The 23,738-nt window shown below is 39.7% G+C and overlaps 2 protein-coding genes across 4 annotated transcripts; both read right to left on the bottom strand.

The window, feature by feature from the left end:
* Positions 1-293: 293 nt before the first annotated feature.
* LOC135169240 (neprilysin-1) lies at positions 294-5,788 on the bottom strand. Of its 3 annotated transcripts, XM_064134037.1 has the most exons (13): positions 5,069-5,788; positions 4,839-4,925; positions 4,353-4,534; positions 3,850-4,078; positions 3,690-3,728; positions 3,267-3,512; positions 2,869-3,077; positions 2,353-2,747; positions 1,738-1,954; positions 1,462-1,644; positions 1,220-1,382; positions 810-1,126; positions 294-629 (listed from the first exon to the last, which is right to left on the bottom strand). In XM_064134037.1, exons 3-13 carry the CDS (start codon positions 4,458-4,460, stop codon positions 357-359), a joined length of 2,379 nt encoding a protein of 792 aa, XP_063990107.1. In that variant the 5' UTR covers positions 4,461-4,534; positions 4,839-4,925; positions 5,069-5,788; the 3' UTR covers positions 294-356. The 3 variants fall into 3 exon arrangements, with proteins under 3 accessions (XP_063990107.1, XP_063990106.1, XP_063990108.1); XM_064134036.1 differs by lacking the exon at positions 4,839-4,925; XM_064134038.1 differs by lacking the exon at positions 4,353-4,534 and having other exon boundaries at positions 4,839-5,788.
* A 1,406-nt stretch (positions 5,789-7,194) lies between these two features.
* On the bottom strand, positions 7,195-17,256 carry LOC135169390 (protein gooseberry-neuro-like). The gene is made up of 6 exons (XM_064134348.1): positions 16,876-17,256; positions 15,477-15,790; positions 14,001-14,115; positions 8,378-8,583; positions 7,847-8,249; positions 7,195-7,661 (listed from the first exon to the last, which is right to left on the bottom strand). Exons 1-6 carry the CDS (start codon positions 16,949-16,951, stop codon positions 7,420-7,422), a joined length of 1,356 nt encoding a protein of 451 aa, XP_063990418.1. The 5' UTR covers positions 16,952-17,256; the 3' UTR covers positions 7,195-7,419.
* Positions 17,257-23,738: the final 6,482 nt, after the last annotated feature.

The raw sequence follows: 23,738 nt of genomic DNA, 5'->3' as shown, positions 1-23,738 counted from the left end.
TTGTCAACAAACCACTGGTGACGTATGATAAAGAAAGGTACTGTAAACAAGGGACAAGTCCTACAGGTACTGCGAGGTAGAACAACGGTCACCTTTGACCCTTACCCCAGTACACTGCCCCCCAGGTACTTGTCCAGTGCTTTACCAAGACATAACACTGACCTGGTGGTGGGAGATTGATGAGCATTTTCATTCATAACCTCATTAAAAATACAGTAAATACTTCCATATTCCGCATTCACTCCTTTCTCCTTCTTTATTACTCTTTATTATTTTCTCCAGTGTAAATATGATTATTTTTTGTATTATTTTCTATGTATTCGACTATTCCCTGGTTTCGGGTCGGTGGAGTATGGTTACCAGACACTGCACTTGTGGATTGGGTTCATGGGAGATCCCGGAGGACAATTGTATGCCCTAGCGAAGTCTTCACTGTTTGATAAAGGGCCAAGGACCCTAAATGGTCCCGGCGAGTGTACACTACTGCGAATTTTCGTTAATGCATCCTCGGGGGTCATTGACCCGCACCATATCTGCGCATAATTCAGGAAAAATAGTTGGTTGTGGGTCAAGTTCAGCCCGGGGAGAAGAGGTTCTTCACCGTGCGTTGACACCCATTTTCTATACGCCTGAAAATAAATAACATTTTTTTCATTATTTCGAGATTTGAGTCAATTTAGAAAAAATGGGTTTTTATTTGGTGGAAATGGAAGACCATTTTTCCCATGACATTTTGGTCATTGTCGCCGCACAACTCATCCTCAGGGGTCAGATCATTTCGCTTAAATTATTGAATTGAGTGAACTTACTCGAAATGACTGTTTGAGCCCTCCATTATCAGCGATATTCTCCCCCTGTGTCATCCGTCCATCGACGTACAAATTAACGCCCTTCAGTTTGTAACGTGAATACTGATCAACAATGCACTGTGCACGTTCCCTGAAAGCTTTGATGGTTGCATTATTCCACCACTGCATCATATTACCATCTTTGTCGAATTGTCGACCTTTGTCATCAAAACCATGTGTAATTTCATGACCGATGACAACTCCAATTCCACCGTAGTTGAGTGACTTTGGAAAATGTTGGGAGTAGAATATGGGCTGGAGAATACCAGCTGGAAATACTAAAAAAATAATTTGGATTGTGATGGATCGAGTCCTTAGTCCGTTGTTCGATAATTGAAATATGTATTTTGCCAACGGCTGTGTATTCTCACCAATATCATTTTTATTCGGATGATAGAAAGCATTCACCACCGCTGGTTCTGTTGACCACTTGTCCTTATCCACTGGCTGTCGAAGTTTCTGAAGATTGTGATGTGCGTCATATTTCAACACCGCGAAAACATTCTCGATAAAGTGACCGTCAGTGATATTTAGCTACGAAACAAAGGGAAAAAAATTAATTACGCTAAAATCTCATTATCGAAAAAAAATCTATTAAATCCCAGAGACTTGCCATCATGTACTCATTCGAAAGTTCAGTCGAATTCCTCAAAAAATCAGGATATCCAATTCTCTCATTCATAGAGTCCGCTTTGCTCTTGGCAACTGCTCTTGTCTCCTCATCCATCCAATGATTCTCAGCTAGAAGTTCGTTGAAAGCCTCTCTGATTGTGTGAATCATCTCAAGGGCAGTTTTCTGGTCATCGAGATATAAATTTACCCATAAATAAAATAGAATGTTGAATAACGAATTAAAATATATCAAATGTTTTTTTAAAAATGTGTTTACTTTGCTCTCGTGATTGAAATTATCTCGGATAAACAATGCTCCTACCGCCATTCCCAATTTTTTGTTGGTCCACTCGACACATTGCGACCAGCGGTTCCGTTCACTCAAAATACCTGACAGAATCTTACGGAATTCCACGCGTTTCTGCTGGTACTCGTCGATCATGTGCGGCATTATTGACATGACTAGACGCCAGAGTACATAATTATGAAGAATTCTAAATAAAAAATTAATTAATTGACATATTTTCATCTGCGACAGAACAATGGCCTCAAAACATATACACAGCGTTCCATAGCTATGCATTTTAATTTACCAGATCTCGTGTCAATGTGTCGTACATTTTTGCAAGTTTGAATCCGACCAATCACTGCATTGCGCGCCCCACTGTCTCAGAGGTTCTCAACCCAATAATTAAAAAAATGTAGACATAACAATCGTGAAATTGTCTTGTGATCCTGAGGCAAAATTTCATAATCAAAATTTCTTTCATTCAAAAATAATTCACCGGAAATTAATGTGTGGAGTAATGCAACGCTGTGTATATATTTTGCAAAATCTTTCATTATCTCCAATGGAGTTAATTTTGCGGGCTAATTAGGACGGAATATTGACCTTCGATCGGTTTTTTCAATTATCCTTCCCATCTCCACGAAATATGGCATGGCATAAGACACAACTGCCTCATCATCGGTGATAGACGATGCATTAAAAAATTGCTGCAAATACAGTCTCCACTTGAGCTGGGGAATTTTATTCTGCAATTCTCTCAGAGTTAATTTCTGATATATCAGTGATGTGTCGTGCCTGTCAGCTTCTGGCATTGATGCATTAGCCAATTCCTTCTCGAGGGCAATCACATACTCGAATTCGGTATGAGCTCTTTCCGGCTCAGCACCCAGGAGTACTGATACACTTGTCATATAATTATGGTACGCACGTAGCTCTCGTTCACTACTGGAGTTCAAGTAGTAGTCACGACTGGGTAATGCCAATTGCATTTGATCTAACTAGAATTGAATAACGAACGATTTTTAGCAACAATAAATTTTGAATTTATGAATAAATTAATATGTGAATTAAAACCACGAGGCATTCTAAGTATCCGTAGGTCTTACTTTGCCGGCGCACCTGGAGGATGTTGCTCGAGGAATTTTTATCATCAGGACCGACCCAGGGCTCCACAAGTGCTCCCTCGTTGAAGTCAGCGCGAATACGCCCGAGGAGAATTTCAATGCTCTGCTGGGGAAACTTCCAATTTGGCCCTTCGATCACTGGCCATCCTCCCAGCTGCTTCAGGATCTTCTTGAGAGGAGCGTCTCCAACCTTCCTGATTTGAGCTGGAAAAATATTGTTACCGATAGCTCGAGAAGTACCATAATCTCCACTAAATCCTACATTATACACATTTATACTAACACAAAGAATTGGAAATTTAAATTTCAATAATTACAGAGCTTCCATCTGGAAGCAAAAACGAGTGAAAGTAGTTGGATATTTTTCAATAATTATGTTTATTAGCTACTTACGTATGTCCATACAAGATCTGTAAAACTGCTTAGCCTTGAAGGTAGCACTACTGTCCTTGACATTGGGTGGCTCTTCGAGGACACGTTTGAGGATTATTTTCAGCTGATCTGAGAGAACTTCGAAGGGATTCTGGGAACTTCTGTCCTCGGGTATGACGTGCATGTGATTCCATGTGCCACAGGCGTACTGGAAAAAATCTACGCATGGTGGAGCGGTTTTGTCCATCGCTGACAATAGACTCGCAGCTATAAAACATTTCCTTCAGGAAACAACGAAACTGTTCGGCCCAGATGGAGATGACTGGGAGGGTCATCTCCATGTGGAATGGGAGGTGGAAATATATGTGAAATGACAAAGTTAAAAATTGATGAGTTTTCAGTGGTTCAGTGGTTTTAGGTGATGATTTTTTTTTTTCAACTCACCTGTCTTGATACATTCTTCAGTGAGACAAACGTTTGGTCCTGGATAAGAAACATTCAGAAGGTCGTTAATTATGAAAAAATTGTATCAGGTCATTCGCGATGAGATGACATTTTAATGGATCAAAAGTGGTGGATTTTTTTTTTAATTCAGTGAACTTACGGGCGTTTAGGATACACTGCCGTCTGTGATTCAACGTCAGTAGCAAAAGTGTAAATAGAATAGTAGCGAGTAGGATAACAGCAAGAATCCCGAGTAGTTGTTGACGATTAGTAGGTCTTCGTCGACGCCTTATGACGGAAGAAGCTCTGGGGATCCCGGTAATTCCCTCAGAATTCCCAGGTTGGTGGACTATTGTTGTCATCGGACTACCCCTCGGTCCGCACGTTACCTACAACCCCAATTTATTTCACCCCACAAGCGAATCATCAGCCAGATGCGAAGGAAAAGACGTAGAAAGAGGAGCAGAAATTCTAATGAAACATTTTTGTAAAAATTATTTGTCTAAACCTCTCACTGCCTCCATTAGATTTTCTACTAGTCATCACCCCTCTGCCTATGCTGAGATATTGAAAATTGTAGGGGATGTAAAAAAATTGAATTATGTGTCTCTAAAACTGAATTTCGTTGATATCGAAGTTAAATTCATGGATTTGTTTTTCCACCTGTAGCGTCCTGGAGGGCGGCCTTTCGTGCTCATCAAGTGGCAAGAGAACTGCATTATTGGGGGTAGAATTCGTCTTGAAATATACATTATTAGTGTCCGCCTTCATTGATTATTTATGGTTCAATCAATTATATGTCAACGCGATTCTTCTCACTTTTATCCCTCCCTCTGGTAAACAATCTGAAAAATATTTATTGATCGGAGTTATCAGTATTAATACATCCCCTCAAATATACCATATTCAAATAGATTTTTCGCAACATTTTAACAACAAATGCACAAAAATTGTAATAATTTTCTTTGCTTCGCTTTGATTCTATCCCCCTTCAAAACATTAATGTTCCAAAAAAATTTCATAATCTGAACCATCCGCAATAACTTTCGCGATTAAATGACCAAGAATTCATTCGACAAGTCCCAATCTCAATCTCTAAAAGCCTAATTACATCCGCAAAATTATTCCAATAAAAAAAAATCATAAAACCTTTTTTACGACGATTTAAAATCACTCAGATTCCCATGTAAATCATCAAATTGTCAATCCTTTCACCAGTTGTCAATGATCATATCACTAAACACATAAATCGCCACTTATTAATTATTCCATCATCATTTTCTCATTACAATGATTAATTCAGTATTTTTTGTTCATATTTGAAATGTTCTATTTATCTCGTATCCTATTATTTTCTTTTATTGTTAAATTCGTTTTACCAATGCAGTAGCTCGTGGCGACGTTCGGTATCACACTGAAGATGGTATACACTTGGACTGACCAGTTCATTACTTCTCCCACTCTGCCTAATTCCCATTCACATTCACATCCCCCACTTCTGAAATTAAGGGTACGCTTTCGTCGGTTTGTCTTTATGTTGAAAAACTGACGGCGCGGTGAGAGTACTCACCAACGGCGGGAAACGGCCCCCACCCCATTGTCATTTTGTTGGGTACAGAATCGATTCACTATTATTTATTAATGCTGCGGGTGGGGGGGGGGGGGTGTGTAGGTGGAGGAGAGTGGCAGATAGTTCCAGATTAACTGCCGGGATTTTTTTTTTCTATGTCGTTATTTGCCTTGAGCTTATGGGATGCCTCCAGGATGGGCACGAGAGATTTCAGTCACACGAGAGGGGTGGATTCAGGTCGATACAGAGCCTGCGCACCTGGGGTTGGTGTACTGACGGTAGGGGATATGCAACTGGCAAGTCAGAATGATTTCAATGGACCATGTGCTGCATTTCGGCGCAAATTAGTTGTTTTCATAAATGATTTTATTATGTGAAAGAGGAGTTTGGGCCGTTGAGTACTTTTAATTTGTTAGTTTAACATTTATGATACATGTATGATACATATGTGATACATAAATAGATAATTAGGAAAATTCATGAATTCAATTTTGTCAAAAAATCAGTTTTATTGACATCAACTGGGAAATAGCCATTAATTTACAGACCATAAAGTTCAAACGAGTCTATCAACAGTTACTCGAAGTAAATTGAGAACTCTTGTGAGGAGATCGGGAACGAGGTGAAGAACTGGGCCTTCGATTATACCCGAAACCCCATCAACAACTCCGGATATGACTCCCTGAAGTGATCCCGTGACATTTTTCAGAGTATTATTTAATAACAATTCAACTCGCCCGAGAATACTTGTTAGCTGCTCGATGAGGCCCCTATTTAGGATTGCGTTAGGTGCTTTCTCGAGTTGCGCCAGGGTGCGGACGAGGAATACCCTCACCTGGAGCAAAATACTAGTGACCAGACCTCCGACAGGTGTTTTATCGAGTTGAGAGTCTTCTAATTTAGGAATGAGGGACTCGATGCTGTTGAGGAGATTATCAATTTGCTGGACCGATTGGGAAACTGACGATCTGTTTCTTATACGGCTGAGGAAGCCGCTCCAGGCTGGAGCGAATCCAGGGTTGGGTTCGGGGTCTGATGCGAATTCGAAGTCTTGGGCCGCAGCGAGGGTCACAGTCTGCAATAAACAATACGACGATGAGTCGTAGATTAATATTTTTTTTTTTCATCTCAGTCGTTTTTCTACTCCATCATCTTCTGGGTTTATCAGCCCTATCCGGCACCTAAATATAAGCGACTGGGTCAGGCGAATTATTACAGTTACAATTATTACAGTAATGCAAGGGACAAATTTTGTTTTTTATTGTTTCATTAAAACATAAAATGACAACTTTCTCTATTGATGAAAAATGTAATAAAAATTTTGACTTACGACGAGAGCAACAAAAGACATGAAAAATCTCATGTTGATTTTTTTCGTTTTAACGCAGGTGGAACAGTCGATTCGAACAATCTGAAGTAACGATGTATTTTATGCGCATTACCCAGGTTTATATACCAAATTTAAATCGATAAAAATTTTGGGAATCCAGGGAGTGTACCAGATACACTAGTGACGTTACTAAATGTCATCACTAATATTTGCAATTACGAGCAAAGATAAGGAAGCAAATAAGATCACTGACAACACTCGTGCATTAATTTGATTAATTCCACTTTCAGGACCTGTTGTCTTTACGTGAGAAATATAAAATTTCGAAATCCTTTTAATATTATGAAAAAATTATGTGACGATCCGCTTCCAAATAGTTTTGGTGGAAAATTAAAGATCCCGCAAAATTTTTCTTTGCCATTTTCCCCTAAATCTGTTTATCTCGACAGAATCAATAATTTAAATAATTTTTTTTAATTTACCATCTGCATTTACAGCTGTCGATAACTTACTCCTCCCCAATAATTCCCTAGACCCAAAAGTGATTCCAACTGTATTCTTTATCTACTGCAGATTCCAAAGCCCCCAACCAACTCTTAATAACACAGATCCATTCGGACTGATAAGTGTTATCAGTAAATAACAAAAAATTATCGTATCTCAACAAATTCGCCGTCATATTTTTTCCTCAATTCATGCAAATGATGGGCTAAACAGATAAGACAAATGAGATACACAAACAAATTATGATGAATTTATTTACTCGTACGATTTATTAAAGCAATTATCTTAATCCTACTTCAATGTACACAAATTTTTAAATAAACTGACTAAAATATTCCCCCCACGTTCCGGTGATAATTAAGCTGTGAATGCTGATGACTGTAATCGTAGCCTTGATCGTATCCCCATTCACTGCTGCTAACTGAATTTTGTACCCCCTGGGGACCAATCGTGTGTGTGGGATTGTGATGACTCGGATGACTCGGATGACTCGATGAGTATTCGCTGCCTTGAAAGTGATTGAAATTACCCCATCCGAGTTGTGATGCCCTCGTCCAGTCATTATTGCCTGCAATGCCAACAAAATTCCATGACTGAAATGACTGACTACTAAGATGAGTCAATGTTACCCATCAAATTGATTCATCTGCACTTAATTAACTAATTAAATCTCCGCACTAGACGAAAACTTATCCCAAAGTTTTAATTTAAATTGCAAGAGAAAATTCTTCCAACGAAAAATAAATGACTCACCAACATTATGTGATAAAGTAGTCGGTGCTGAAAGCCCTGTAGCAGGTTGCAAAGGACCAGGTTGACCAATCTGAGGAGTAGAAAGACCACCGAGTGATCCAGGAATGGGAACTGAACTGTGAACTCCACTCATAGTCGTGGTGGTGGTTGGCAACACCTGGCTGACTATAGTAGCTGCCACCTGATGAACAACACTAGCTGGTGAATGATGAATAGTACCACCTGAGGCTTGGTGGAGACTCGTTGGTACCTGGGGTATGCCACTGGGTACCTGAGGCATCAATTGACTCAGTTCTGCCATTCCATATTGGCAGGGGGCTGGACTCGATGAAAAATTCTGCATCGAGTGGCCAATGCTACCTGTGTGTTTACGCATTCGTGCACGTCTGTTGCTGAACCACACCTGTTGAATCAACATGAATCCTAGTGTTGAGGCTTTCGGGGTCAGGGTAAACGGTAGTCGAATAAATAAAATCCTTGGAAATTTGGAAATTCCATTTCGAACAAAGGTTCATAGATTACTTTGATTACCTGTATTCTGGCTTCTGTTAATCCTGTTCGCTGAGCCAACTCTTCCCTCGCATAAACATCAGGATAATGGGCCCTTTGGAACGAAGCCTCCAACTGTTCTAGTTGGGTTCCGGTGAATGTTGTTCTACTTCTTCGCTGTTTTCTTCTCAGCGTTATGCTGGGTTCACTCTCGGTATCTGACTCGTCCATACTCTTCACATTATGACCTGATCAACAACAATTCAAGATTTGAGAATGCAAAAAAACAAATAAATAAATTTTACATCATAATACGTATTTGACGAAAATAAAAATTTGACGAAAGTAATTATCGCACCGAGCGCTCCTGCGATACCAATGGGATATTAATCCGTAATAGAATGATTAAGGAATCCTTTAAACCCCGGAAATTCATCGCATTGACACGCCTACAGGAGAGCAGAAACGCACAAAGGTTAGGCCGTAATTAAGGCCGATCGTAAGACTCTAGAATTCTATCATTAAACTCCGAGAATTAACAGAACAAAAATACATGCTTTTGTGGGGTAATAACCGGGTAAAGTTGATGGCGGTTTTATCGCAGTTTTTAGAACCTCAACGTGTGTTCAAAGAAGTAAGAAAATAGTCGTATGGATTGTCATAAAATTTGCTTTAAAATAGTACATAAAACATGGCCCATTTTGTCTTAATCTGCATTTTGCCGTTTCGAGAATTTTAGTTGAGTCAACAATTAGATGTATTCAACAATAATAACAACTAAAATTCATAATAAATATTGTACAAGTCGGTCTGAAAAATTCATTTAGGTTTTTGTGGTAATTCTTTCTATTTCTTTACTCAGATAATTACCGAGGGGTGAAAAAAACTTTTTTATTTATTCTCCAGGTGTATATATATACATTTTTCTTAAAAAATTGCATCCAATAATTTCGAAGACCCGAGTCTCGTGCCCTCGAGAAACCGTAAAATCCCCACTATTTTTTCTGAATAGCGTGATTAAATATTCACACTCGACTAAATTTTAACGCTCGCTCGGTCAATTGATCCCGTCATCGGAATGAAGACGGAGACCGAGTGACATTGATCTTATTGTGATGCTCAAGAAGGAAAACACTGGAGTTTCAATCTTCCGGGCTGTCGATTGCATTTTGGATCTCTTTAAAATTCGAGAAAAGACTGTAAATCCGTGCTCAATGTACACAAATAAACCTTATAATCTTACTCCATTCAAAAAAGATTGGATTTTTGGGGGAAATGAACATTCATTCATGTTCTCACAACAGACGGTCTTTACTTTCCATTTATTCCTCCATTTGATGTACAATAACAAGGAATTGAGCAACACGAATGGGTCTTTTCAGGAGTCAGTACTTTCCTGGCCCTAAATACTGTTCAACAGCCGCTCTTCCATGGTCCCTAAATACCCCACGTTTTAGGACTAAATAAGACGATATTTGTTCACTTTTGTCTCGGTGTCGCTCCACTTAATATCGATGCACTCGATTCACAATGAATTCCACGATTTTCCTCAACTGCTAATGACCTCTCTCGACCTCTCTAATCAATTTTCATCAATTAGGCATCAACCCACCCACATTCATCCACTCCATTGCCCCAAAATCACAGCAACATACTCTCTACTAATTACAGGGGCCTCTGGGCCCTCCCGAAATCTCAAAATTCATCTGTCTATCTGGATAAACTATTTCTGTCGAGATGCTTAAGCCATATCACCTGTTCATCTCTACCCACAGCCCCCAATAAATAACAACCCCAACTATTTTCTAATTTCTTTTGTCGGTGGATACTGCCCACAGGCGTGAGAACCAACCCTGTAAGTGACCCCGGAACAAGTTCCACATTGAAATAACAATTCCAAAATACGTATACACATGTCCACCTGTGTACAACCACCCGCAGTTCATTGTTCCTATTTATTCCATTCGTTTACATTGTTGTGAAATAAGAAATATTGCCAAACATAGATTCCGAAGTCTTTTTATTCCTCTCCGAAGATGACAAGAATGTAAAGAAGCCGACTGAGAAAAGTGAAGGATGGCTATTATATCTGGTAAATGCAACTTGTCCGACGGCCCACTATTCAACTCAAAACCTCTTGCGCTCTCCCCCTCTCTCTCTCTCTCTCCCCCTCTTTTATCTTCTTTTTGAAGGAAATTTTACTAAAGAGATGCGACTCAGCCTCAACCACTGTCAAAAGCATAAGTTTTGAATCGAGCCTCTTCGGCCTCGATATTATACTGCGCTGGAGAGCCAAAGAGGGACCGACTTCTCATAGTGACACGTTGACTTCTTCGACGCACTTTGCGTCATCCCGGACATCTTGAAAATATTTCAAATCAGGGGGATTTGGAGGGGACGGGGGAATGACAAATTTTATGGTAATCCGTTGATATTTTCGAGAATTATTCGACGAGGTGAACGATTAAGATGTTAGATACGGATTCTTATCAATTATTTAGATCGTTTTTTCAAAGTACTGACGTTTTTGTGAGTGCTACCTGTGGCCAGGACAGGGAGACGTGAGGATACGGTTTTTGAAATTTTTTTATAGGGAAAAGGTTGAGGTGGAATTTTTTTTCGTATCGCTGAGGACGTGTGGGAGGAAGGGAAGAAATTATGAATTAATACGTCCGCGATTCGTTTTGGCGTAATTTAATTATCAATTACAGGGGATTCGTTAAAACGGATCGCGTGTTGAGAGTTATAACCGGGTGTGATTTTAAAAATGTTCTGGGCATATCTCACGGGGGAATATATCGTTGGGCCCTTTTGGCATTCCTCGCCCTCTGACACCTCACTCTTTTTCATTTCCTCTCGTCTTTTGTTTTGCGTTGGGGAGCAGTGGGAAGAAAGAGAGAGAGTAATAACAATGGAGTCAGAACGAGAAGGAAGTGGGAGATGAAAGGAGGTGGAAGTGGAGGAGGAAAGAGTTGCGAGGAAATACGCAGTTTGGGGTGTGTGATCGTTTAGGGAACCATATGTTGAAGTTGTAACGAGTGAGCATCGGAGGGCGGCACCCGATGAAATGTTTTATAGATTATCTTTCACTTCCAAATTCATTTCTACCTTTAACGAATGGTAAATGTTGGTTGAGGGCATTGATATCGATCTCAATCGGAAGCTTGAGCCGGCAGTTTCAGTTCAGGATTGATAAAAGTAAAATAATTTTTCGTCAATAGAACTAATTCACTATTTATCGAGAGATATGCGAGTAAAAAAATTTGGTCTTGACATCCTGATGCACCCGTTGCAACTGAGTTGATCGCAGGTCTTATTAAGGCAGCTTTTAAGCCCTAGAGTTGGAAAATTATTTTCGAAGAATTGCAGAACCTCCGGAGGTCCGAAAAAAATTACGAAGGATCCTCTCCCCCCGGTGTTTCGTTTTCCAACTCGATGTAAAACTGTGTCGAATCGCTTTCTTCGGGGCCGACAGTGGGAAAAGCCAAAATGCCGTCACCCGAACGGTTATAAATCTCAAACTCGCTGAAAAAAAAGAAACCCAAGCTGCCGCTCTTTCTCTCTCCCTCGCACTCCTAAATAGCCGACTCAGTCAACACGTGGGGGTCCTGGAGTATCCTGAAAAATGGGGTGGCGTGGTGCGTGTGAGGTCCTAAACGGTAACAAAATGCCACAGATACTGCGTGCAGTAGCGTTTGAGGACATGACAATGGGGTACACCTCCGGTGGCGATTTATTCAACGATTGCCTCTTGGTATGTCCTGTCAACGCCCGGTGGGAAGTCAATGAATTACTGATGATATTTTTTTCCTTCGGTTCCTTTCAATCAACGCAATTTGGCATCTTACGCTAAACTATTTCCTCTCTTCTCCCCCCTCCCCCCCCCCCCTCCTTTCGGGAAAAATTCCGGAATTTTTTTCACGACTTCAGTCTTGACATCCGAAAAAAATTGTCTCAGGAATTTATTGAAATATCTGATTGGATGAATTTGAGTTAATTGGAGAGTGACACCAGCGAGGGCTGATTGTAATTCATACTATTTTAATTAATTTCGGAAAAATACATTGTTAGAATGAATTCATAAATGAGAAGCAATCGAAATGAGATAAAAGCGAATGAGAGGCGGTGGGTGCCTTTAAAACGGGGCTAGGGGGAGTTTGGGCGAGGACCCATTAGGCTAATCCCTCGTCGGCGGCCGAGGCCAAAGGAATAAGGAAGAGAATAAGAAGGAATAAGAAAGCCACAGGCTACGTGTCATTCCTGAGCGGTGTGCTCTCTCCAACGCCGACACCTATACGCCCTATACGTGGAGTTCTCAATCCCCTTCATCCAATCTCATTATTAACTATCACAGACCCTGACACAAAAACAAATTCTTAAACAAATTCCTTCATTCCTCCCCTATCCATCGTTCAACTTATTGATTTGCACATTTCCCCGACCGAGTGCTGGGCACGTGCATTCAGATCGCCAGAACGAGATAGATAATTTTTATCAGATGAAAAAAAAACAACTCCCAACTTACTTTCTCCCTGCGATATTCTAAAAATGTTTTTTGACGGACGAAAACAGTTTTAAAAAATTTTAAAGCCCTTCGACATTTGTTTAAAGTAAGTTGGTTTTGGAAAATTTGAAAATTCTTGACTCACATGGCCGTAAAAAAATAAACTCTGTAATTCCCCTGGCTCCTTGGAATGAGTGCCACTGTCGACGTGTGGCAGGCGGTTCTTTTGATCTCAGCGGGGCTCACTCGCACGTATCCCTCGCGCCTCTCAAACCACCGCATTTCTCGTCCAGTCGAAAAAACCATTCAACTCTTTTTCCAAACTGCCCCCCCCCTCCCTCCTCCCTCCCCCCCGTTACCCCCCACCCCCAACAATATCACGTCTTTGTTCCGCTTTCTTTTCCTACTCCACATGTTAACATATGAAATCCTGTTTCTCTCCGTATTTATCAAGAACAAAAATGAGAACACGAAGAACCGATTGTTCAATTTGAACATGAATTCCGGACTTCCAGAAACACATTCCAATGCGTTGTCGGCTGTCACCTCTCATTATCAAGTTAATTTTTTATGTTTAATGCGTCTTCAGGTGAATTAAAATGAAGAAAAAAATTAAGTAACATTTTTATGTGTGAATAACATCGTTAGGGGATGAAAAAAAACCTCCCTCGTAGTTCTGGGGAGAGATGAGAGGAGTAAGTGAATTAAAAATAAAGATACGAAGACGTCGTTTTGCGGTATTTTTTTTTCTTCAGGTACTCTTTTGGTTCCGGCTGAGAGCAGGAGGGATGAGTGCGTGTCCTGGTAAGTTATTGACACTCCTGTAATCTGTTTGTCGGACATGTGGGCAACATGGGGGCTAATCCAGGCCCTCACGCCCACTTTAGATTAAATTCTCCCTCCGCTCCTCTTTTTATTGACTCTTTTAGCTGTGCGAAGAGAAGTGAGTCTTTTTTCATGGTTTTATATTAAATTTTTTGATGGAGGATTTAAAAGCCATATGAATGGCGCAAGGATTTTATTTATGTATTTAGAGACTAATTAATATAGTCCATTTAATCAGATGAAATCTCTCTTTCCCATTGTTTTTCATGAAGCGAAGCAAAGGGAGAGGACGCAATAATTATGAAAGGAAAAAAATATTGAAAATTATGTGCTCACCAGCTCCAAGGATTCCGTTGATAGTGTAATCCTTTTTGCTATCGTCCATTGATCTACTGGTACATCGTAACAGTCGAGTTATACAGGTGACACTTGGCGCTTCCTCGTAACCCTCCTGCAAAAAGTAAAAATATTGTTCTTCTTAACTAAATTAATTAATGCTAATCACATGCTCGTATGTGCTATCATCAACTTCTCCCTTAACAAATGACAACTTAACACACGCCGATTGCCCCAAAAATTCTCACATTTTTCTATCAAACCTCCAAAGTGCAGCTGCAAAAACTGGGAATAAAAAAGCTCCCGATTCTCATCCTCGATAAAATATCAGGATCTCCTGATCTTCATGATCTTCGGCCGGCATCTCCAAAACAAAAACGATATCGCCCCTGAGATTTCCCCATCCGAGGGACTCTCATATTTTTTTTTTTTCGTGTAAAAGGCGCATGTGAGTATGTACAGGATGCGTCGGGGCCCTTTTGCGATATCGGGGCGATGACAGCGACGAGAGAGACCGAGGAACGAGGCCCTCAGGGGCCCTCAGGAACGCCCCCTTCCAGCATTAAATGCCGTATTAATGCCGCAGCCACGCTCGACGCGAGATCTTCTTTTTTATCCGATTCTATTTCCATCTTTCTTCACTTACACAAGAAATCCAAAGTTCAACGTATATTCCCCGCACGGGAGTTTTTATTCCGCGTTCCTTTATTTTTCGACTCCTCGCAGATTTCAATTTTTTTTCGAGCCGATTTATCTCTTTATCAGTGGACGTCCTTTCGATTTTTTTTTCATGTCTAATACATCTGAAGTTATAGAACATTAACCATTGTAATATGGTGATGGTGTGAGTAGTCCGTAGCGCAGGATTCAATAGTTTTTATTTAAAAAATTGAAACGAGTAACAGAAGTGATTTCTTAGGTCGATTATCACCGTTCGTTAATTCAATTTCTATAGTTTTTTCACTCGATGATGCTGATGGCTGGGGAAATTGAAATTGAGACGGATGGTAATTGCTGAATGCAGATGGATGATGGCCCTCGGAGACTTACGGCAAGGATTATGGTGGGTGTACATGCCGGCAAGTTACGTATTAGAGGACACGCGAATCCCTCGGGGCCATTCACGTTATACGTGAGGACTTTTTCCTCTGGGTAACGCGTATTAAAAAATTCACGGCTGATCGCGAGGAGAGATGCATAATATATTTTAGGACAATGGGGGGTGTTGTGATGACATTTTAGTAGAAAAAAAAATAGGAATATGGAGAGAGGAAAATTATTGAAACATTTCGCGCCTCTTCCGTAATCTGTCGGTCAAAATAATATTCAGTGACAATGACAAGTTTTAGAAGAATTAAGGGTTCACTGAAAGAGTGCGTAAGGGTTTGGTAATTTTTACTGAATATTTTTTTGCGTGTGCTACAGTCGTTTTTTCAATTTTCAAACAGAGAAAATCATATATTAATAATTTTTTACCTTAATAAGTCGTTGTCGGATTTCATACGGATACATTTCCGGGTTATCCCGCCTCAGTTGCATAATCCTAGCTTCAACTTCCGCTGATGCGACTCTGGGCTTACTCCCCCCAATGACTCCAGGCTTAATCGACCCAGTTTCCTCAAATCTATTTAAAATTTTTGATACACAGCCGTGAGATACTTTGAGATCCCTCGATATCTTGCAGGGGCGAATACCCGCGTGTGCCATCTCCACAATTTGCTTTCTGATGTGATTGGGAAGGGGTCGTCCATTTATAAAATGTCCGCCCAATTGGTTTCTCCGACCTTGACCTAAAGAAGAAGAAAAAAAAATTTTTTGAGGTAAAAAAAGAACAAAATTTTTGTCCGAAATTAAAAATATCGAGATTTCGTCATTGAAAAACCAACATATGTCTAAAACATTTATCATAAATTGGAAACAAATACTTGTGTCCTATTCTCGTGTGATCGAAATGAGAAGAAAAAATAGTCATTAACAATAGCTCATAAACAGCGTTAAATTAGAAAAAAAATATAAGTGTGGGCGTGTTGAGTCATTTATTCGGTTATCGCGAACTTCAACTCCGATCATTAGATTCTTTTTTAATTAACCACCCCCCACACGTGACACTGCCACTGCATAATCATTCCGCGATGGGTTAGTTTGTCTCATCCCCAATTACCCCCATAATCGCAATATATATGTAATTACAGTATTTACGTATTCCCTAGGCGACTCAGTGGAGAACCATGACTATAGTCATCCTGCATTAAATCCTTCACTGAAGACGCTTAATTACTATTATTGAGAATGGAATACCACCGCATGACACGTCATTCATAGCCCGTAATATCCAAAGCATACGTAATTGATGATTATGACGTATGATCCATCCCTCGTGGTAAATCAGTTTATCGTTACGAAAATAAACAACAATAGTATATTTCAGGACAAGTCCCAACGGAATTATTCGTCGAGTGAAATTATCGTCCGGGTCTGCGGCGAGAAATATTCCGTAAAAATTACCGGACTCGCGGGTCGCTCACCGATTACGGAATCGACTGGGTAATTTTACGTGACAGTATCGTAATTTCAGCATAAAATTACGGAAGTTTCGGGGAAAATTTCGTGGTAGTTCCACGCGAAAAATTAATTTTTTAAAAATATTTCTCTCCACGTCGAAGACGAAAATACTGTAATAATAATATTAATTAATAATACCGTAATATTAATATTATTATTAATTAATTAATTATTATTATTATTATTGATGACTTGATTCACCGTATCTTCGCGTTATGCAGTAAATAAAATATATCAACCACCGTATCATTGTGTCCTCTGAATCGATTGTAAATAATCCATTGTAATTTATCCACAAATACAGAAGACCTACCTTGGAAAGGATAGCCAGTGAAGAAGGGCCTCATGCCTCCAGTCATGTCCATGTTTAATCCGAATCCCCCCAACATTCGAACCACAACCGCTGTCCACACACTCGAATTTTCCTCCTCACGAAACTTCACTTCAAACAAATTCCAAAAATCGGTGACACTTCTATTCAACAATATCACAATTCGTGGAAAAGCCCGGAGTATGCGACGATAATAATGCGATGCCCACGGACTCAGCGAGAGTGTGCGAAGGTTGAACCCTTCCGCTATGCGAAAAGCAAAAACTAGTGAAAGGGAAAAATAGTAAAAAAAAAATGGAGAAGAAGGAATACTTTTCGTGGTGAGTGTTACGAATGCAATAACGCCCGGACTGGAGTCAGAGATTTTTCTTTGGTTCCCTTCCCTCGACGCTTCGAAGGGGTATCCCCCTATGTGCGATCAGCCTTAAGGGGGGCTGATCTCTGGCTCATGCTTGACTGTGCTCATTTGGTTTTGTCTTGCTTGCCTTTGGGAAAGGGAAACGTTATTGTTGTTTGTGTTTAGGTTGGCGCTGGCCAGGGTGACGCCCTTAGACACGTGGTTGGTAAGTGAGAGCTAGGGAATGGGCGGTAACAACACATGGTAACGCCTACGACGTGTGCCCCGGATTGTGGTGGTGATGCTGGAGAACGAGGAGAGAATTCACAATTGAAGGTTTTTGGCCATTGAAAATTTCATGCAGGAGTTAAGTGGGTGAGGCGAATTAATTAAAGATTTTTTTGGAACAGGGTACGTTGATAATTGTTGCCGGGAGGGTGGAGAATTGTGGATGGTTCAATTGAGATGATATTCTACGGATTTACCAGGAAAATCAATTATCAATGAGCTCTCGTCATCATGTACTAATTTTTCGGAGGGAAATCGGTCAATTTTTTGATTTTCGTCCCCGGAAAAATACGGGAAATCCAAAATTGAGGGAATTTTCAATTTGTACGAGGCCGATATAGTTGTCCTAAGCCAATAAGAAAATTTTACTATGCGGCACAGTAATTTTTATCGGAATTACACTACATAAATTGTCAGATTTTTCTCTCCGTGTAATGAATACATCTCTAAATAATTTCACACTCCAGATTTTAAGACATTTTTTTATCAGACATTTTTTTCGGATATTTAAACCGGTTATCAGCGTTGAGCATACAAGAACCTAAGCTTTCTTAAACTTGAAAAAACAAACAGGAAAATCGGCTGTGAAATCATCTCAACAAGTTTCAAATTTACAGACTCATCTCCGGAAGTGAAATCATGAGAGCATAATGTTCTCCAATAAAATTTACAACCCCCCATAAACGTTGGTAGGCTCACGTGGCTCACCCATAGAACAGTATCAAAAAAAAAAAAGGAAAAAACATTTTCCTGAAAGATCCTTCGGAGTCCCCGTAGCGCAATAATTGCGACACTTTTCACGTAAAGGCAGTTCTCAGCGATGAACAAAGGTCTGTCGTAACGTTTTGCCAGGTTCCCCTGGAGAGTCCTTCGTTGAAGTATTTACAGCCCCAGTGTCATGGCGCGAAAAATCATGATGTATGTATGATGGGATGTTATAAATTTTATGACAAGTCACTTATAGACTCTGGACGAGTCATTGTTTAGAGGGTTGTAAATCTTTTGGGAAAACGGTAGCGTTGAGGGGAAGGTTGGAAGTTAAGCGAGAAAAGGGAGTTTTTCGGTCTTGGGAGAGACTCCGGGGGTCCTGGAGTGTACGAAGAACAACGAAGACTCCAAACTATAAAGATGGACAATCGTTGGACCATGTCAATTGGGTAGATGTACAGGTGAAACCAAAACTCATAATTTTGGAACTATTGACTACTGTTGTCCATTTTTTTTCTCAGCAGTTTGCGATAATAATTTTTCCACTCAATTATTTTTAAATTTTTCATTAATAAGTTTTGGTACGCGATGAAAAATTATTTCTAGTTTTGCTACATTTTACAACATTTTCAGCCAAATAATATTATATATAATTTGTTGAAAAAAATGCTCACAAAATGAATACAACATTTTGTTGATCCCGTTCTCACCTAGTTTACCATAACAACACCCTTCCCCATTCCAAGTTATTCAAAATGAGAGACAAAAAACGGGAATAGAATGAATTCTTTGGAATAAAAAACATATGTATAAACGTAGGAGTCAGTGTGCGGTCCCCATTGGGGCCAGTGCCGTCCCGACATTTGACAAGAACTGATGCCCAAATATATTTCATTAAGATTTATTGAGACTTTGACAAATTGCCTCCCTTTTAATAGAATTTTTTTTCATCCAACTGTTCTAGGACCTCAGAAATCCTCATATGTGGTCCACTGAAAATTTCTACCCAGCATACTAATATGAGTGGATAGGAGAAAATGGGAAAATAATTTTTCGGATTCTCCGAATACCGATACACCGGCACCCGTGATTTAGGGGATATAATTGTTTTGAAAATTAGGGTCAAATTAGAATTGAGACAGATGTGCCAGTGATTTTTGTCAGAATTATCTCTACGAGAAATATTTTACATTTTTTTACAGAATTCTTCACCCAATTTTTTTCAATACAATCAATAAACCCCTTGAAAAATCAAAATGTTAACAATTTCATTTTGATTATATTTTTTTTAATATATTTGAAAATAATGGCTTTAAAAAAGTCCTCTTACTCTCCTTTAAACCTAAAATTTCCCTCCAAATCCGCAAAAAATAATGTTCTACCCCTTCCGTAATTATTTTTAGAACTCAAAAGCGACCATAACTCCACCGGGCTCATAACCCTCAGGAGAAAAAAAAATCGTAATATTTCTTTCAAAAACACCCGAAAGAAGAATAAAATAATGGAAATTGGAAGAAGGTGCAAAGCAGCGCTGAGGACTTCACGCCGCGTTTCGAAAGTGATAGCCTCTGTAATTTTCTGAAAATGTGTTGGTACCTCATGGCACCGTCCGGCAAACTTTTTTCGACCCTAATAGAAAAGCAGAACACAAATAAAATACTGCATTCACTCGCTCGCTAGTAAATAACCCATCGCAGGTCAACACATGAATTTAAAAAAATAAATAAATAAATAAACTCTATTCGAACCGAAAAAGAAATTCTCTGCATTAGTACTGGAATGTCGGGATGAGTTTTGGGGTTAAGAAATGTTCAGCGAATGCAGTCGGAGGGTAAAGACTCTTCTATATACTGCCGGCATTATTTCAACTCGAGTGCCATGAGGTCACTCAGTACATATCTCACGAAGTAAATTACGCACAAATATCCAATGTTATTAGTGAATCACTGGGAGGTACTCTCAGCTACTTGGATTCCGAGAAAGATTCCCCTCCGCTCTATTCGTCAGAACTCGACAATTACATTTAAAGTCTAAAAAAGTCTAAATACTTGTCAAGTATTTTCACTAGACAAATGGCACTCTGTGACGTCCCATCGAAGCCTGGACTTGAAAGTCGACAATATAAAATGGCGACAGACGGTATCCACACACGTAATCAATGAAAAAGACGTATCTTCCATTTATTGTAATGAGTTTTGAGTGCAGAGTATGCAGATATGAAGGAACATGTATGTCCCGGGTCAGAAGGGCCCTCTCCTGTTCCAATTTTGTGCCCAATAAGACTAATTCCCTCAAAGGCGCCGCGCCGACTGCGTCCGTCGGGTTTCTCCATCACTTCTTCTTTTATTTTTTTCTCCTTCTTTTTCTACAACACTCGGTGCTCAGGGCCCATTGCCAAATTTCACGTAAATTATGCCACCCCACAGATTTACGGGCCTCTCGTGCTTAAACCGGGAAATTTTCAATTTTTTTATTTGCATTAAATTCTAGTGGAAATATATACACATAGCCTCTATATACAGACAGATATATATATTCTATGTACATGAAATATTTATTTAACGTTTACATAATAATGTGGCGTATGGAATTGTTTAATTTTGTAAAACGATCGTTTAATGTGAATTATATTTAAATTATAAATAATAAATAATAAATAGTATTATTATATATTATGTATTTACCTGCACATATTAGCAGGAGATTGAGAAATAATTTAATTATGTAATTAATTGATTTTTGATTTAGTCAAGACGAGAGAAGCAAAATTGACAGAGAAGACCAGTTTTTAAAATGAAAAATTGGGCCGTCGCTGGTGAATTTCTTTATTGAAAAGAGTACTCCCACTTTGAACCACCCCTCTTGCATAAAGTTAAGAATTAAAATTAGCTCAACATTTCCAACTCCCACTGGAGTTAATAAAACCGACGTAAGAGCCAGCTCGACTGCCCAAAGAGAAGAAGACCATTCTAATGAAAGGCACGCGCACTTCTGACGGCTCTTGGCGTGAGAATAAAATAATTAGTTCGCCGGCATGAGTGTACCGGTGCCCCTAAAGAAAGTAAAAAATAAATGGAAAAAAAAAAACAAATCGTAAACAAAGGAATTAAAAAAATCCATAGCTCGGAGGTGCGGGTGTGAGGGCCAGGGAAAAACGAGGAGTGAGAACAAAAGAGTTCGAATGAGTCTGTCGGAGAGAGTCGAATGGTTTGAGAATGAAAAAAAAAATCGGGGAGGGGTGGTGGGAGGATGGAGAGAGTGAGGAGATGAGGCTGAAAATACCGGTGGAGGTTGGGTGGATGAGAGAGGAGGATGGAGACCTGGACCAGGTGCGTCGTAAAGCGTTAGAATGATGCTCTAATAAATCCCAGTGAAAAATTGCAATGCCTCGGGGGTTTAGTTGTCGAGAGGGCATATCTCTCTTCCACTCAATCCAATCGCCTGTCGAGAAAACTGGGAGGTTTAAATTTGCGGGTATTGAAAGTGTGGATTGACATGGAATTAAATGGCACTCAGGCTTATACATCCGGTTTTTTCGTTTATTTTTATACATAAAATGATAATTTAAAAAATTATTAGTAAGGGAAGGGATTGCAGACTATAATGATATGATGATATGATTGGATTTACGACCCTCGGCTTCGATACGGGGAGAGAAAATTTGTTTTTTAATTACGCGTCTGTTCCCTAATCTGCCAGTACAAACAATATTCGGTAAAAATTACGGAACAGTTGCGCACTTCTTCAGGAAATGTTCAGTAAAAAAATGCGGACATATTCAGTAATTTTGACTGAATACTGATTTTAACTGATTAAGGAACAGACGTAATTTCCAAAGAATTTTCTCTCCGGGTGCGCGAAATGGTGCGTTATTTAAAAAAAAAACTCCGGAAATATCTCAGCTGTTTTTTTTCTTCTCTTAATCAATAGAAGGTCATGTATTGACTACTGTGTAAACCGAGGGCATGAATTTACCAACATTACGACTTGCAGATATTTTACGCCTAGAGAAATATCCTCTCGTACCACACGAGTTGTGTAGCATGCCTCAAGGCGGTTTCCTTTGTTCCCTCACGGCACAAAGGTGTTTTCCGCCTCACACCAAAGCCACGTTTATCGTCTCAAACTCCCTCTTCATTATCTCTGAGTTTATTTTAATTGCGATGTCATTAAACCACTACGACCCTGATTACGTTGAGATTAAACTCAGCGACTATTTTCGGTGGCATGACAATGTTTTTTTACACCGCCATCCCCCTACGGGCTCCACACATGTTCACGAGTTTCCTTATAAATCCTGTCGTACCCCCGATCCTGGATTTTTAAGGGTAGGAAAATTCTATTTGTAGAATTCTTTTTTTTTTCGTAAAAAAAAATACTTTTGACACTTTATGACACTTAGAGCATGGCTAGAGCCCTCCAGATCATCGGATGCCGTTCGTCACAGTCGGTCCTGCTCTGTTAGCACTGATTGGACGCGGCCCGGTGTCATGCGCATGCGACATCGTCCTATTTATCCATTAATTCGGCGTGTCCTCCCTTGAAGACACCCAGTGGCTTACCGCCGGTGTGAAAACCCAACGGGTGTTCTCACATTCAGATGTGCTACCAATTCTGTAATTCGAGTATTTTATCCTGAAATGTCTGCAGCTGAAATCCCAACAGGACCATTTGGAAAAGCCGTTGCGAATGTATTATAGAGTTAAACGAATGAAGCCAGTGAATTCTTTCATAATTTTTGAACTCCGTGAGGCCCTTCTGCGCCTGAGGGAGGCCCTCCGGGCGATGACAATCAGAAGTGTTTCAAAATATCGAGAGGGTTTTTCCTATTTGATAAATCGTCAAGACGGTGAGGGGTTTGAGGGAGGGAAATCATTGGGATGATTTTTTTTTTCAGTTGTTAGGGCCCAGAAAATTAAGGGTTTAGTGGAAAATCCGTTATTGGTGGAGTAAATGCGGTTGATAGCGATTGAATATGGTGGGGGGGATATGGTTTATTTGAGTGTCTAATGAGACTGCTTGTCATGTTTTATTGGATAGATCAAATCAATTTTCTTCAACGACCTGCTAATGCAATCCAGATGGCGAGGATACGTTCCGGTTTTAAGTCACCGGGGATGAGTATTTTTTCCCACCGTCTAATTTAATCTTTCACGGAACAACGACGAAGCCGAAACAAATTTTCGTGTTCAAGTTGATTATTGGTATGAAAACATCCACTTTATCATTAACGAATCAATCGGGATGGACGGGAGAAAAGTCTGGGAAGAATTACTGTGCCGGGGACTAGAACCGCAGTGCAAAATGCTGGCTTCCTAATATTTACAAACAGCACCACAAAATTTTAAAGTTTATTATTTTTTATTTGAGATTGAATAAACAATTGATAGAAATTTTTAAAAAATTCCTGTCTGGGTCAGTTGGTTTATTGGACCTTTTTTCATTTTTTAGTGTACCACACAGCAATTTTTCGGTAACTCACTGGACTTTGTCAGATTTTTTATTTATACGA

Source organism: Diachasmimorpha longicaudata, chromosome 14 (genome assembly GCF_034640455.1).
Source record: "Diachasmimorpha longicaudata isolate KC_UGA_2023 chromosome 14, iyDiaLong2, whole genome shotgun sequence".
Classification (NCBI taxonomy): domain Eukaryota; kingdom Metazoa; phylum Arthropoda; class Insecta; order Hymenoptera; family Braconidae; genus Diachasmimorpha; species Diachasmimorpha longicaudata.
This window is presented reverse-complemented; position numbering and strand designations above follow the sequence as displayed.

What these genes read in the sequence shown, in the direction of transcription:
- LOC135169240 (XM_064134037.1), bottom strand. Translation starts at nt 4,460, where the DNA reads ATGAAGGCGGACACTAATAATGTATATTTCAAGACGAATTCTACCCCC. An exon ending in CGCCCTCCAGGACGCTACAG is followed by an intron (nt 4,079 to 4,352) that starts GTGGAAAAACAA and finishes TTGGGGTTGTAG; the next exon opens with GTAACGTGCGGACCGAGGGG. An exon ending in GCAGTGTATCCTAAACGCCC is followed by an intron (nt 3,729 to 3,849) that starts GTAAGTTCACTG and finishes TTTCTTATCCAG; the next exon opens with GACCAAACGTTTGTCTCACT.
- LOC135169390 (XM_064134348.1), bottom strand. Translation starts at nt 16,951, where the DNA reads ATGTTGGGGGGATTCGGATTAAACATGGACATGACTGGAGGCATGAGG. An exon ending in TCCGACAACGACTTATTAAG is followed by an intron (nt 14,116 to 15,476) that starts GTAAAAAATTAT and finishes TACTTTTTGCAG; the next exon opens with GAGGGTTACGAGGAAGCGCC. An exon ending in TACTTTATCACATAATGTTG is followed by an intron (nt 7,662 to 7,846) that starts GTGAGTCATTTA and finishes TTGGCATTGCAG; the next exon opens with GCAATAATGACTGGACGAGG.